General features: G+C 47.4%; 1 protein-coding gene across 2 annotated transcripts in view; it reads right to left on the bottom strand.

Moving 5' to 3' along the window:
* The window catches only part of samd11 (sterile alpha motif domain containing 11), an 80,654-nt gene that overhangs the window by 46,438 nt on the left and 17,298 nt on the right, over positions 1 to 16,918 (bottom strand). For both annotated transcript variants that reach the window (XM_088937900.1, XM_088937901.1), the window contains exon 3: positions 11,625 to 11,800. In XM_088937900.1, coding sequence (XP_088794026.1) covers positions 11,625 to 11,800 — 176 coding nt within the window. The remainder of the gene's footprint in view (positions 1 to 11,624; positions 11,801 to 16,918) is intronic.

Raw genomic sequence — 16,918 nt, 5'->3', positions numbered from 1 at the left:
ATGAGGGGAGGTGGGGGTGGGGAAGTGTGTGTGTGGGGGGGGGGGGAGTGCTTGCTGAGGCTGAACACCTGTTCAGCAGCTGTGAGCAGTCTGAGCTACGGCACGAACACGAAGCCGCCGCATAGTTAAGAGACAGATGCCCGGGGCAGAAGACCCCCACCCACACCCAACCACCCCCCTCCCATCACTGCCATCCCTACCTCCCGTTTGTGCTGGGGTACCCCAACAACCCCACCCTCCTGGCCACACAGCTAATGCTCAGCCAAGTGAGCCCGAGTCATAAGAATGCCCTGCAATAGCTTTGCATACCTAGAAATAACCCATTAAACCTGAATAAATGTGTTTTGCTTCTGCTCCCTCGTGACTAATCTTCCTTCCAAGCAGGGCAATGTGTGTGACTCGGGGCGACAAGCTTGTCGAGCGCCAGTCAGGACCAGCGGCTGCCGCTGTGGCGTCGGTGCGAGGCTTCGCCAAGTCTGTCTGCGGTGTATCTGCAAGGGCGGCTACGTGAGCGTCCGACAAGAGCAGGAAAACAGCGCGGCGACACGGAGGTCAGCGCGAGGCCGGCAGAGGAGAGCACAACCCTGCGTCTGACACGATTATGAAGTACAAGCCAGCGGAACAAGCTGGCTTACAGACAAGAGCTCCAGCTGACAAGCCAAAACCGTGCACTGAGGTCACAGCAGAGAGCCGGCAGCCTGGGACAGACGACGCGGAGCTGCCAGGCACATCCATGTGGCTCCATAGGTTCACACAACGTTTTCCCTTCCATTTTACCTCACTCATATCACTCTTTTACCTTGATTTGCCACGGCCAAGCTTGATTTTCCCATATCTCCCGTGTGCTTTGCCTGGCTTGTACCAGGATTTCAGTGTTACTACACATCTATCCTGCTTTTACCACGGTTTACCAGAGTAGACTTTTGTAAGGGCACGCAGGCAGCTCCCAGTCTCAACTTCAAAATCACATTAGCTCTGAAGTCAAAGGGCTATGCGCTGTACTCAGAAGTGCTCTGTACAAGGTGATCCATAATGAGATTTACATGCTGAAGCCGACAGCACGATGAAGACATGACCCGTATTACCTTTCTAGGGTCCATGTTTGAAAGAGATTAGCATCCTCTGCTAATTGCATTTGAAGCCATGCAATAATAAATCTCTTTACTTTGAAGGTGGGGAGTGTGTGTGTGTGGAGGGGGTACATAATGCAATTATAAACTGGAAGCTTTAATTAACTGTACTCCCACTTCCACTTTTATTACAACAGGGAGAGTAATGAGATGTGCATATTTGGCTGTGCATCTGTATGAACCTAAATTATGTAGTGAACCCATAGCCTTTGAAACCATTTTTTAAGAACTAGCTCCCCGCAGTGCATCCCATATCTCCAGCTCAGAACTTTACATCAGCCCTGCAAGAAGGACGAACAGTGACCTCACCCCCAGGTGTTTCAGATGTGTTGCACAAACCAAAACATTTTTATATGAACCTCAATGGCATCAATGTTAAAAAAAGGGCGTGAGAGTGGTATTCTTACGCCCCCCAATACGGTATTTTCTTTCTTTCTTTGGTCTTGTCCTTTGACTGAAACGGCAATTACAGGGTTCCCACAGAACCTGCAGAACCCAGGTCCAACCCACAGAACCCCTCGGGAGCAGCACCGGCCACAGAAGACCTGCACCTGCAAAAGGTGACCCAGAATCCACTGTATGCCTCACATCGCCTTCAAAAAATCAGCGTATCGGCTAAAAGCAAACTGTGTTATCTAGATCCGATAAGAGTGAACAGATACTATTGTCTCCAGGCCAAGACTGTAACAGACAGCCACCGAGGCCAGGGCAGGGTCCAGGAAGAAGCAGCCCTTTAAGGTGCGAGCCAGTTGGCTTCAACAGCGCTTGGCTTTCCGTATGTATTACACACGGGGCCTCTTTTTTTTTTTTTAAACAGCATCAAGTTTATTTTAAGACCACCACCGTCTGGATTTTACCAATCTGAAACAAACCGAAAACTGCCCGTCTGTATCCGGCGGTCCAGAGGTTATCGAGCGGTCCTCCAGCACCTCTCGCCCTGATGATGGCCGTGCCGTGCGCTCCAAAGACGCCAATGAGCCGCAGATGAAAAATAAAACAGCGTTTTACATTCGGCTCTTTGTTGCAGGAACTGCTCCAGGCAGGTATATAACCTGTATAGTGTTTCCTGCCTTGAAAGCTCTGCCTCTAAGGAGGCTGCGAGGCTGTGAAAACTGCATACTCTACAATTCCACAAGGCCTGAGCAACAAAAAGAAAAACAAGGGATCCAGACTTGGACAAAGTACAGTAAAACATGTACCGCTGTTGATTTCTGCTGGCAGCACCGGGGTGGAACGGAGACCGATCACTGCAGAGCCCCGCACCTTGTTCTCCAGAAACGTGGTGCTGAGTCGAGGCTGAATTTGCCCCCTACCGCCTCTCACATAAAGCAGCAATATTTCAGATCATCCGCACAGTCACAATTACTGCAAATGTTGTGCTGCTGGGAGCGGCTTCTGTCATTTTTAAAAGCAAAGGCGAAAGAAAAACAAAGCTAGAGGCCGGCTGAAGGAGGGCGAGCTAAACAGGTAAAAAACACACACAGGAATATTCCAGAATTGCCCCCTCCCCCCCCCCACCAAAAAACCCCAAGAAACTCTGTATTCATATGCAGCTCACCACACAAACACAGCTGCAGAGTGTTTTTCAGGTTTTGCACGCTCAGACAGAACAGTGAAAAAACGCACAGGGCACGCTTTGAAGCACTGTTTTTCACCCACCTAACTTGCTGGTGTGAGGTTGTGAATTTGCTCATTTCTGAAGGTGAGGGAGGGGATGCCCGCCTAAGAAAAGCACATTTCTCAGCAGAAACAGACAGGGGAATCCTTCCCATGAAGACGGGGTGGTGTGGGCGGACAGGTCTCGAAACTGGGTCTTTTCCATTCGATGAGAAGCTGGGATTTCCCCCAGCCATCCCTCTGGCTTAGCAAAAGCAAGCACCCGGCCCTCGCCAAGCAAATTCTGGAATGTCACAAAACACCGCACCAAGGCCCTGGCTATAAAGACGGCCAGGTGGAGAAAAACAGCACACGACACACAAGCAAAACACTATTTAAATCCATACAGGACTTGCGTGCGTCACCTCTACCCCTCCCACTCCTTGGTCCTGATGGTGCTGACCTGATCTGTTCGTTCCTGAACACTCCTTGGTCCTGTGTACTGTGCTGAGGAATCTGTTTGTTCCTGAACACTCCTTGGTCCTATGGACTGTGGTGAGGATCTATTTGTTCCTGAACACTCCTTGGTCCTGTGTACGGTGCTGCTTTGTGCTTTGAGGTTCAACATGTTTTCTTTAGATTTACCAAGCTACAGTACCTTCACCGACTCCCATTAGGATGATATTTTCGGAAAATAAGGTAGAAAAATTAACTAGAAATCTGCTCTCGATCTTTTGCAATAACACAAATCTTTAAAGATGCAGGCTTTCCTAAATTTCCAATCAGGAAAGTGCTTTCTAAGGTTTATGCCACAACGTGCTCAAACCCCGACAACAGGGTTTTATAGATTTCAGAGATGTAAACAAAAGATCCCAATAACACCAAGAAAATTACCCCGTAATAAATACAGATGATTGAGGAGGGGGGTACAAGTAGTGGGAGTTTAATTACCTGTAGCCGTTATCCGTTTTTCTGGCCTTTCGTTTTTTAAAGGGATTTACCAACCTCTCGAATCCTAAATCCCTTTTTTATTAGGAACTGATGGCAATTATAAAAGTGTGCATTTGAATATTGCAGACGGGTTTGTCAGTTCCTGAGAGCTGTATCTCAAACTAACACCAAATGGCATGCTCACCCAAATCCAAACTGGAGGAAAGGTTAACACACACAACTGGCCGCTGTAAACTTCTGAGAGAAGGGAATTTAACATATATATTAAAATTTTGCTGCTTGTTCTATTCTTCTTCAAATCTGTCCCACTATTAAGCCCAGACAGTTAAAAACCAGAAAGACCCAGTGCTACAGCTGAAGCGCCCTGTCCTTTACACCCCTTTCACCTTCTGCTGTTTTAACAGATTTTAACTTGACTGACTTTGCCACAGACTGGCTCTGCGCTTCCTGCACTGTGGAAATTGTTACAAGTTTCCAATTCACCTAACACAAAAATAGGAGGAAAAACAATGTTAGTATTAACAAAAAAAAATCGCTTTTTTACTTCCGCGCAAAAGGGTGTCAGAACTGAAGACTTATTCCGACACGCTTGACCTACATGCTGCCCACACCACCTCCCATGCACGACAGTGCAAATGGAGAGCCCAGACAGTCTGCGCACAGTTGTACCCATCGCTCAGCTCAGACAGACCCATTCAAAGCGCGCACAAGCCGGAATCATACATACCCGGGTGAAGTGTGGCCTGCACTGAGGAGCCACTACAGAGGAGATGCAGGCTTGCTTCTGCCAGAGCCTCCTGGCAGGGGTGCACAGTACAGCTCGGGGGACCCTGCTCTGAGCATCACTTGATGCTAGCTATAAAGTGAGAAGCAGCGCCATTGCACCCCACAGAGTGAGCTAGTGCTCTTAACACCCTATAGGCGATTTGCATGCAAAACGCAGACAGGTTAAACCCTTCTTCATACACGCAGCTGAATTTATAGCAAGGATTTAAGAGCTATCTGAGCAGCAGTCCACCAGGCCGAGAAGGGGGGGGGGGGGACACAAAGTCTAAGCCTGGACACAAAACCTGATGCACTCCCCGGCCTCAGTCTGTCGCCCCCCACCCCCTCCCCACCGCCGTCCCCACTTGTCCAGTGAGGATCTCCCCCTCCTGCGCTCCCCCTCTCACGGCACCTTTCTCAAATACCCCGCGGACTGGAAAATGAAGCAAAAAACGCACTTCACTGCGAAACTGAAACGAATTTTCCCCTAAAAAAATTGGGCAAAAGGAACTCAAAAACCCAAATGCAGAAAAAGTTAGTTCTTTTTGTCCCTTGTATTTGTACAAATTCCTGGGACACTTAACGGCGACGGATGTGATGCCCCTGGGTCAGCAGGTAGAAGTTATATAAAGCCCTGATAGTTCCTTAGCTATGACACATAAGGCTGCCGTCAGCACATTTTAATCAATGCTCGATTATCTACGCATTCTATTGGAACAGCAACCAGGTAGGATTTTATTTTGTTTTGCATTACAAAAATACATAAGATTACTGCACGGATGCCGCAGAACTCTCAAAACCAAAACCGTGGAGTTCGTTTTAAAAAAATCATGAAATGATGGCGGCAATTGTAACACCCCTAGTGAGAGCTTAAACAAGTGTCTCTGTCACTTTCTCTTCCTGTTTACCGCCAACTTCAAAACCAGCCCCGCTAACTCTTCCATACGGCCCATGGTTATATAGCAGGGGCGAATTCTGTCTCTCGTCACTCTTCTGGGGTGCCTTCAGACTGATCACTGGCAAGGCTGGTTACCTTGAACACCGATCTGTCTGAAACACATCTCAAAGCGCGCTGGACTTCACAGCTCCATGCAGAGGACAACACAAAGAGCGCCAGATGCCTGCTCTCCCCGGGCTGCCACCGAGTCCGGTTTGCTCCGTATTGGGACGGTTGAAAAGAAATATTTATGTCATTAAAGCACGGAAGCAGGAGGAAAATGCGACACTGCACGAGGAAAACTAAAATCGCACAGGCGGCAATGAATAAAACCGTGCACACCTGCTTATAACAGCAACACTAGACAATGCACCTGCAATGCATACTGATGAGGCAAAAGTAAAAAAAAAAATAGAAAAAACAACGTATCACTTATACTGTTTTTTGTTACAATCCGACAACTAAATTCAATTTGTTAAGACCTCTCTACAACTCACTTGCAGGTCGAAATTCAATAGAAATCAAATTTCAAAGATTGTACATCCTATTATCTCTTCCAGTCAGACCCTTCTTTGCACAAAGTAGGGGCAAGAAAGGACTGTGTAAGACAGTGAAGACCTGGCACCAATATTCCCACCGCCTATTAGAGGGCAAAGCGCTCCATCTTCGTTTTAAGTGTTCAGTAAATTTATTAACAGCCTTTGCACCCAGGCAACAAAGGTGTTAAAGAAAATCTTTCTAACAAGTTTAGTGGTGCTTTCAATGCATTATGCTTGCCTTACTGTCATCATTTGATCTCCTTGATATTAAAATTGCTTTTCTGAATGAGGCAGAGGGGTTTCAGTGTTATTCTTTGTGTGTGTGCTAAAGGCTTTCTGGTTTCACTAGTGCCGATACTATAAGTTAGAGTTGACCTTTATGCATCTGTCAGAATGTGCCAGGACAAGGATTTTTTTTTTGGTTTTCACCGAACTCCAGTCGGGATTTTGATCGGTTATCTTGTAAAGAAAACTTTTATTATTTCGTTGAATTAGCACAAACTGGTACAACAATACACACCTCTGCATGGAAGTTTCTCAAGTCAAGTGCACTAAGCAAAATTATTAGCCGCTCTATAAAAAAGGGAACTGGTTGGTACACTGAGCGAGGAGAGAATAACTGAACGGGATCTTTTGTTGTCATCAAGCGCTGAGTTTTTAAGATGTACTCCTATATTCTTGACCACTCAAATTTACACGCAGGAAAGTAGAGAGAAAAGGAAATCCAATTACTGTAGGTATGAAAACATATCAACTATTAATTTGTTGTTGTTTTTTTCTTGTAGCTTTGTTTTGATTGAGAACAGGGTGAAAGTTAGGTGGGAAAAATGTTTAAATTTGTAATACTTAAACGCAAAACTATAACGTGAAAGTGAAATGGCTAAGTTTTAAATCATTAGCAGACTGGAAGCCAACTGACCTTGTACTAACCCTTATGGGACAGAATACCGTTTGAGTAATTAATTACTAAATTAATTAATATCTGAACAGTTTTACATCATGTTGAATAAAAGATTTACTACATGCAAGATAAACAACACATGTTTAAAAATGTAACAGATGTATAAACATTATTTTCTTTACTTAGAAAGGCAGTAAAATAGTTTTGTATCTTTAGATTCAAGTTAAACAACTTAATGCATTTAGTTCCCAGGAAAAAAATGCTCCAAATTCACGCAACTGCTGATAAAATTCCAAAAACACATGTCTGAGTGAGAGAAACAACTTTTATTCCTCTCTTCTATACTTACAGTGCGTCGTTAGATTACTTTGCGTCTTGAAACATCCAAAGCTTAGGTTCAGAAAATCAAGCGCAAAACTTGCTCTCATGCAAAAGGATTTGAAAAGCACTCTTGTCCAGACACCCAGGTCTACAACGAAGTTTTTAAAAATCGCTGGAACAGCCAAGATCACCTCAGTTTTAACTACACAACAGCTTACTGATTTATGCATTTTCCATTTGGCAAACTTGACACTGTATACAGGGGACACTAAAGGTGAACTCAGTAACAGCTTAAAAGCAGATACATTCTACCAGCTCGATCTATAAAACTCCTTTCGAACATGTTACACTCAGATTGAAATGTCTGCGTTTAAGGTTGACGGCTTCCTTAAGTTTTAAAACAGGAAAGACGACACGCTGACAGGCGGGCTTCCTTTCATTAGTTGACAAAGCTGATTGCTATCCAGGACAAGCACTGCTATGTTAAGCAAAACCCCAGAGTGTTTTAAAATCCCTTTAAAGTATTACATTTATTCTGGTGCAGATTCACCACTGTTATGTAGTTGTGAGTCAACCTGAAATACCTGCAATTAAATATTTTACTATACATGTGCAAATAAATGAAGGATAAAAACAACAGCCCGTATCAAAGACAACTCAGATGTGCTGTACAGAGACAACTTCACTCCATATACAGAATTTTTAACTTGAAAGACAGAAGAAATATCCTGTTTATTCGCTAATTGTACTTTTGGAAAGAGAACTCTTAAATATCAAATTAGAAGAAAGATAACAAGAGCCGCCAGGACACTTTTCCTTGCTGGAAATCTGACACTTAAATGGGACAAAGGCTGGGCAGACAATGAATAAAAACAACAACCTTGAGCTCTGGACAGCATTTAGTTAAGTCTTTCTTCCCCATGCTCTTCAGCGGCTGATGAGTAACACAGTCTTCCATTTTAACAACGTGTAGGAAAAGATCTGCTCAATTAGCTGACTTCCCACTCGCACTGAAACGTCTGCAAGGCGCTGGATTCGAAAACAGACAGCCTGTTGTGATGGTGTTTGTCATCTTAATCTTGTGTTACTGCTAACGAGTAAGTAGCTATTTCCTTTTCCGACCGACGCAGAATCCTCATTAAATCAAGTGAGGCTTCCTGTGGTCCTGGCTTGCATCCAGCATGCATACATACATCAACTCTACGACACAGACCGTACCCAACGCTACACAACATTCCTCCCGAACCCCAGCTCTTCTAAACCGAGGGGGAGGGGGGGTTGACTGTGGCACAGATGTCCTGAACGCACCCTGACTTTCTTTAAGGCCATTTCTGCAAAAGTACGGAAAAAAAACCCCCAACTGCAACACACAAATGTTGGCTAGCACTCCTTTAAACCTTTCCCGAGAAATCGAGAAATTAAACCCGAGTCTGGTTTTGGAAGAGAAGGTCACACACTTTCAGATGCCTTAATCTCGTCTATCCGCTACAGCTATCCAATGTCCAACATACGCCGTTAATTTTCCTGGGTGTGCACCTGGTGAGCAATGCAATGCCTGGGCTCATCCCGTCACCAGGACGCCCACCTGCACAGGAAGGGCAGAACACCGACAGCGCTGACAGGCTGTCCGACCCCCCAGCGCGGGACTGCTCCCGCAGGAAGCAGGGAAAAAACCTTCGGCTTGCCTGCAGCCCGTCTAACAAGACAGAAAGGAATACAAATGAAAAAATAAAGGCCAGCGCTAAGCCCGTTTTTCTCTTTTTCATTAAATGTGGAAGAGCCACAGCCCAGCCCAGCCACCTGCAACCTTGTTTTTTTTCCCCCAGTGGATGAATTTATCCCGGGGGGATTGGCCTGGCTGTTATCCATGAAGCGCACACCACCACAAAACCACACTGTGTATGTTGCGGACCGCTTGAGAGAAGGAAGAGGAAACGAGGGGGAGACAGCGACATGAAGTAAGTGCAGAGAACAGGGAGAGAGAGGTGATCCCCTCCATGGCCTTGTGTGTATTCCCTCCAGTGTCTGGAATATTTGTCAATTAGTGATCAAACCGGTCTTTTCCACAGGACTCTCACTGGCTCCGGCGTATTCAGCGTACGCAGGACGCCAAGTTGAGGGCTTCGAATCACGCAGATAAATCTAATTAAACGCTCATTACCATATCCTAGAAGTCGTTTTCAGGAGTCTGCACAAACTGGCGGGTAAGCACACCCCCCCCCGCAGGAGAGGAGAGTGGCTCTCTGAAATGGGGGGGTTCGCTTTCGTGCGAAGTGGCTTCCTGGCTGGTTAGCAGGCTGTGTTGGCTTTTCTCCCCATCACTGCCCACTGTGCGCGCTCTCAAAGGCGGGCTACGGCCATCTTTCATGCCGTCACACCCAGATCTTCTGCAGCCATCAGGCTTGATTTACAGGGCCTTATTTGACATTACATTTCTGGCTGTGGCTGCATGTTTTTTGTTTCACTATAACTATTCCTCTGATTACCAGTCCTGAAAATCGAGGAAGGGTTTCTGGTCTTAAATGTCAATCAAAAAGTCAACAACGCCCACATCGTATATTGTGGTGGAGCTATCAACAGTGAACCAGCCTGCAAAGGCCTAGAGGAGCCACATGGCGATTTGTCAGAAGCTTCTAAAGAATCAGGGAATCCCAAACTGAAATCAATGGGGAACACCCCTTAGGTAAAGGAGAAAAAAAGAGAAGGAGATTCCTTGTGGAATTAAATGATCAGCCTGTCATATAACATGAAGGCATACTGTTTCTTTCCATTTTTAAACAAACAAACTCTACCAGGGTTACTGGAAGGGTAACTGAAATGTTTTCCTTCTCCAGCGATTAGGCGGAGCGCTGTCCGTGTCAGGAACAGACAGGGTTATGTTTAAATACTCAGAAGAGATGTAGGCGAAACCCACACACTAAAAGATCCCTCTTAAAGAGAACAAAACCACGAGTGCCCGAAATGAATCGGCGGAATTCTGAATTTCGTTTTTTTACACCTTTGTTTTGACTGAGTCAGACTCCTACTTCCAAGTAGTTAACGGCAATTATAGGAATCGAATACATTAATTTAAATTAATTTGCTTTAAAATAATAAGCAATAACTGTAGCAATTATTTCACATTTCAGTCATGTGTTTTTACTTGAAGCACAGAGAGACTATCCTCTGTCGTCTCTGAAGCCTGCGGCTCTCTGTCATCTTTACGAGAAATGCATCAGCTTGACTGGCTGTGAGTAATTCAAAGACACACTGAGCCTACAGTTCTGCGAAAGAAGAGCACACCATCACTGGTGGCCCTCTGGTAAATTACAGGTTGGTGGCTTTCTCAGAAGCTCTGGTATGTCTGGACTGCCAGTAGCAATTCAGCTACTCCGAAGAGCTGCTTTGCGCCCCCTGTACCTAAACGTCCCTCTTTGTGTCCCACTTCCTGCACAGTTCAGAACGAGCTCGGCCTTGGCTTTGGCACTCTTCTTTAGATTGCTATGTGCTGTGTTCAAACAACTGGTCCTGCAAAGAAACTGCCAGGAAGAGTACAGGGGAACCAAAAAGGTGTTACACCCTTCCTGTCAGAACAGAACTGAATATATTCTTTTCCACTTACTTCCCTTCTTTCTGCCTGGGGAACACTATGCCATGCTCGGCATATCAAAGCGAACAGCGAACTGCATATATAGGAAACAGGAAATGCACCTACATATGTGCTAAGAATAGAAACAAGCAGCAGGCCAAAACTGCCTCTCCTTAAAAGCTGAGAGGTAGAGAGAGCCATGCAACACAATGTGCTCCTTGTGCTGAAACAGCTGTGCTTGCCTTCCTGCTCCAGTCTGCATAGTGGAAATCACCAGCTAGTGCTTTTAAAATATTTGTGCATTTTGTGTTTTAAAAGTGTTAAAATGGCCTTCTTTTTTTTTTTTAACCCCGGCCTTTAAAAAACAACACAGATACAGCAGTTTAAACCAGCAGCATGTGACTTTCTGTTGGGTATTCTTTTGACAGCTGGCGGCGTCCAGCCGCGCCACCGAACTCTGAAGAAGCAACCGGAGGTGAACGCGAGTTTAAGAGGAAGCGGATCAAAGGGGCTCCTCGCTCACAGCGGTGCCATCTCCCCTCCACTCTGTCAAGCGCGTTTTGTTATTCACGCATCGCGACTCCTATTGCAACGTGCTAGCACTGTAGCATCTCTGCGCCAGAGACTCCAGAAATACCCTGGACCTCTTTTTTAACGAGGCAGTGAAAGTCTGACAAGCAAAACCTCATTTAGACTTCAGAGCTGTGTTTTTCCTCCCCCGTTCATTTGACACCACCTGAGACGGAAAAAGAGCAGCGTGGCTTTGAAACGGCGATAAAAAAAGACAAGACGCAAACTGAGCAAAGGGCCTCGTCCCTGACTTGGTCGTGGGATTGGGGGCAGACTGCCGTCGGGCCCTCCGGACGCGCGGTTTTTCGGAACAGCGAAGCTGAGCCTGGAAGGGCCGAGAGCTCACCTCTTTTTCATTATACTGACGTGGAGGTCGTCTTCCTGCTTTATGTCAGCGCGCTCACCATGGGCTTGCTCGCACTCCTCGCTGTCGTCGCTGCTGAACAGGGAGGCGAGCTCCTTCTTGGGGATGCGCGTAGGGGGGAGGGGGATGGTCCGTTTCTCCGCCAGGCGCCCGCGGTTCTGCACAGACAGAGACCAGAGCACAGAACAAGGGCGCAGAGTTTTAGCGGTGTAATTCTAGAGCTGGGCTGTCTGTATAGGCATTCAAACAGGCACTTGATTCACAGAGAGGCACGGTGGTGCAGCTGTTGGCATGGCTGCCTCGCAGTGCTGTGGTCCTGGGTTCAATTGTGTGCCTGGGGTACCATCTGTGTGGAGTCTGCATGTTCTCCCTGGGTTTCCTCCGGCAGTCCAAAGACATGCTGGCAGGTTAACTGGCTCTTGGGAAAACTGGTGTGAGTGTGTGTGTGTCTGTGTGTGTTCTGCAATGGACTGGTGTTGCGCATGTTGCTTGCTGGGATAGACTCTGGCTCCCCCACAACCCTCAACTGGTTGAACTCAAGAATGGATGGATGGGAGATTTCAGGTATCGTGATTTAAACATTTTGGTACTATGGGGCAGGTGCCATTCTAGATGGCAACTTAAGCAGTAATTCACACATGAAGAAGACACCGTCCACCATTTACTTATAATTCCTTAAAAATCATTCAATAGGTATTATAAAAACAACTTTAAAATCAAAAGGTTAAAGTGTGATCTTAGGCGGAAAAAAATGCCTACATGGAAGTACCTGTGCTGCAGTAGTTTAACAGCACGTATTTGTCAAACAGAAACACTGCAGAGATTATAAAAATGCAGAATCTCAACTCTTTAACCCCACAAAAAAATAAAATTACAATTATTAAGCAAGCCTCAGAAGGAATTCAAACACGGACCTTTGTACTCAAGCAGAATTAACCATGCAGAAAAAAAGTGGAAGAAAAAAACATTTATAGCAATATAATAAAATCATTTTATGGTCCTTATTGTACTTTTGAGACAGTTACTTACCAAGCATGACCAACAAGGGACACATTAGACCTGAAATGATTTATAGTCATTCACTGCTGTTCAGGGAGAGCTACAAGAACTATCGCTTGGCTGCAGAGGCAGGAAAAACTGACAGTATATTATAAAAGTAATAAGAATAAATTAATTATCAAAACCACCCATGAACAACACACCCTCAATACAGGTCCACTCCCAGAGACTTTGTGCCTTCAAACTGCAAAAAACTATTAAGTCCATTCCATAAATCTGTGATCAAATGAGAAGTTAGAATGCATTTAACTGAAAACACAGAAAACCTAATAACAGATGAATCCTCCATGAAGTACGCTGTACTGGACAAAGGTCTTTGGAAACACCAGATCATGCTGACATCAAACACCTCCACTAATCAAGTTCAGTTATAAACACTCTTAACTGCAAGACAATGAAACTTCAGTGCCTGCTATTCCTAACTTAAAGGTCAGTCCATACTTCAGCTCCTCTCAGGAGTGGGAGGCTTCAGTTTTAAGAAAATTAAAATAAGTATGAAAATCAGCCAGACGGGTTTCTTATTTTAATGTACTCTTTTTGTGGTCAACACGAGATCGGTCCATGATCAGGAAGTTGCTTATCATGGCACACAGGACACAAGGAGGGACTGAGTGCTCATGACTATGTTTACACAAGGCAGCGAGAAAGAGAAAATCTTGGATTGTCCCCTTAAACCAAGCCAATATTCTTTGGAAGCCAGGAAAGAAACTGGAGCAGCTGGTGAAAACCTTCGGGAGCTCCACACACATGCCTGAGGCTGGACTCAAAGCCTGGGTAGCAGGACCTAGGTAGTTACAGCACTAACTGCCTCGCTACCTTGACAGCTATCAGCAAACCACACATAAAAACCCAGCAAGATCTGCAGATCTACAGTCTTGAATCCACGTTATTTTTTCACATTTGCATGTTTATTTTCAACGGAGTGGTGACACTGACTTCTGTCTTCGTCAAAGAACAAACCAGAGGGAAACAAGGCAAGTTATGGAGCTTTGGACACCTGCTGAGGGGGGGGTCTGCTGCCTGGACAAGTACCTCTCCCGCCTGGGCACAATTCGTTTGCTGTCCCGCATTAACCAGAGCTCTCATTTTCACTGTTTTTTCCCGCAGGATCGCTTTTGCTCTTGCTGGACGATCGTCTGCGACAGAAAGAAACACTTCCGTCCGCCAGATGTGCTCCTGCAGGTGATTAACGACACAGCTGCCAGCACAGCGATGTCTGCAGGCGTCAGTGCTACAGCGGGAGACTGAGAGAGGAAAGGGGGAGAATCCAGCCTACCAAGGACAAGACTGTGAGATTCCTGAGGGATGACCGAGCCGCCTGGGGCGTAACGCAGACAGACAAGGGGCTGTTCAGCACAGCCACACAAAACCAGGCGCACATGCCGAGCCTGTTCAAGGAGAGAGAAAGAGCCACACAATCCTGGTATTCTTCTGCACAGTTCCAGCACGCCTATTCCACAGCTTCCTGTCTCCGGCAAGAAGCAAGAACGAGAAAAAAGGAGACGTGTGCCCCTGAGGCTGGGAGAGGCTGGGGTGTCCCTCTCTGTGACCCGAGCAGGTCAACGCAGGCCGGCTCGGCTCTCACCGACAGGGAAAGCACAGAGGAGGAACGGGATGCTCGCTCTGCCGTGTGCAGGCCCGGCTCGGAGGCTCCCTGCTCCTCATTCTTTCCACCTCTTCCTTCTTAAACTGAGCCCCCTTCGAGGGCCTCCCCGGAGCGACAGCATGACAAGGCTGGCCGGACCGGCCAACCAGGAGACAAACAAGCACAGAGCCCCCAGGTGCTCCCTTGCAGCATTAACACAAAAAAACACAAAGCGAAGGAAAGGGGAAAAATCCCGGAGGATGATTAGATTAAGGCGCATATTTATCAGCAGATTTTAAAAGTTGCACTTTTTTTTTCTTTTAAATAAAATGCATATCCAGGAATGTACAGCACAGTAGCCTAGTTAAAGTTTTATGAAACGGGGAAAAAGCTGTGGCTCAGGACCTCGGGGGCTGTTCTACTTCTGGATCTCGTGCTTCTGCAGCGCCTCCACAGCTGCGTATTCAGCAGACCCACCACTGCATAAAACTGGGCAAATACATATATATACTGTAGCTTCCATATGGGATGCAAATGCTATGCTGCCCCTGCAGACAGACTCATTTCTTCTGCAGTGGAGTTATCATCACCGCAAGGCCCGGCTTTCGGTGACTGCTGCTGGGAGGTGCGCCTTCCACAGCCAGGCGGAGAGAGAGGGATGTAACAGCACAGACCGCTAACAGCTTGCTGCTTGAAACAGGCACTGGGCCTTGGGGCCTTACAGGAAGACCTCCCCAGCTCCCAGGGGCATCGGGGTTTAAGATCAGGGTTGGTCTGAGTCCAGACTGGGCCCAGTCGCCAGCCTCAGCTCTGGCTGCTGTCACCCATGTTAGCCAAACACCCTTTTTTTTCACAGCTGCCCCAGTTACAGAGAGCTTAGCTCTAAAAGCCACACTAGAAAGCTCCACTGCAACATCGGTTTCAGTACCGAGAGCAAAACTATGAATGTATTTAAACACGCAACGGTATAAATTAGTCCTTAATTTGAGGTTTTAGTTGCAACAGCACATTCATTTCACCCCTGTGGTGGCAGGGGGTGTCTCTCAAGACACCCTCTTCTTTTTAACCGACGGCTCACTACTTAACTTTTCCCCTCCACTCACCCCTGTGCTTTCCTTAACTGCTCAACCCTAAAAACCGCTGCCGCTGTCCACGGCACCAGTCAGCTCAGGAGGAGGGACCACAGATCACAGGCGCGCACTGGCCCTGGCCCAGCACAGCCAAGCTTTCCATCCAAGCAGGCAGCAGGGCAGCTGGAGCGCCCGCCGGAGGACAGACCGCCCTCCCCGGGGCGCGCCGGCCCGCACACCGTTCTCGCTGCGGGGAGCAGTGACTGCGGAAGAGCGCTGCAGCCATGTCTGCTTCTTCTACTCAACCACCGAGGGCCAAGCGGAAAAATCTGCAAACCCTCTATTTTTCCCAGCCCCCCCCAAAAAAAAAACCCTGAACTGGCACAAAACGGTACTGTCAGCGATACTCCCAGCGAGAAAGAAAAGGATGAAAAATGTTAGCGATTACTGGTGGCGAGCAGTACAAACTACAAGGGCAGAGTCCTCGAGAGTAGCTGTTCTCGCACAGCGTGCCCAGTAGCACAAGGAGCCCTGCTGCAGGCCTTCCCACCCACTGTCCAGTGAGCTCGGCTCCCACGCGCCAACTCCTCCCGCTGGTGAGCCTCGCGCCAACCGCGCCTGCGAGTGACACAGCCCTGACATAGAACTGGCAACCCCCAGGCCGGGAGCCTTTGACTTTTCTTTTCCAATTTCCTCTCGTTTCTTCGCTGCTCGCGCTCCACTCTTCGTGTGCTGCTTCCTCGCGAAGCATTTCACAATGATAAATATGGAACGGGCCACTCGGGACACCAGGACAAATTCGTTTGCTGCTGCTGTGGGTTCTGGTTTACATATTTTGTTCTTAAAAATTAATACCTCTTTCACTTTTAAACACGGTGCCTGTGCTACATGGGACTTCTTTTTGATTAACGGCTCAGATTACCCTACGCACTTTTCAATCAACATACAGCTCCCTGCTTCTCTCTGGTCTCTGTAAGCCCAGACCATGATTCTCTTTTAACCGGTGTCATCGGCGTTACGCTCGAACGGCGAGAAAACGCATCGCCTGGCAGGGCTTCAAGACCAAAAAAGAGATCACACCGTGCTTAGCACCCCGACGAAGGCAGAAAGAGAGGGCATCTAATCTGACGATAATTAAATCAAATTCATCAGGGGCCGGATGGAGGCGGATTAAAAGGCTCCGACTCCGCGGCGAATGCTGGATCTGGGGAGGGATGGGAGTGTGTGTGCTTGTGAAGGCGGAGGGGGGTGCTGCTCCTGGAGGGGGCTCAAGGACTCATTCTGCCGTCTTCCGGAAGATGGATTCGGCTCTCTGAGCCGGCAGAGGGGACGGAGCCCCACCGGCGGCCCTAACCCCCCCTCCCAGCGCTGGCGTTTCCTGCCTCTCCCGGCTCCCGGCTCCCGGCTCTGCCAGGATCCCGAGGCCTCCCTCGGGTGACGGCAGTGGAAAACTGCGCGGCCTCGGAGGAGACGCCACTAACCGAGACTGCCGGCTCTGCCTCTCCGTGTGTCCGTGCAGCATGAGAGCGGGAGACACGCAGGAGGCAGAGAATCTTCCACAG

This window comes from Atractosteus spatula, chromosome 20 (genome assembly GCF_055471065.1).
Source record: "Atractosteus spatula isolate fAtrSpa1 chromosome 20, fAtrSpa1.hap1, whole genome shotgun sequence".
NCBI lineage: Eukaryota > Metazoa > Chordata > Actinopteri > Semionotiformes > Lepisosteidae > Atractosteus > Atractosteus spatula.
This window is presented reverse-complemented; position numbering and strand designations above follow the sequence as displayed.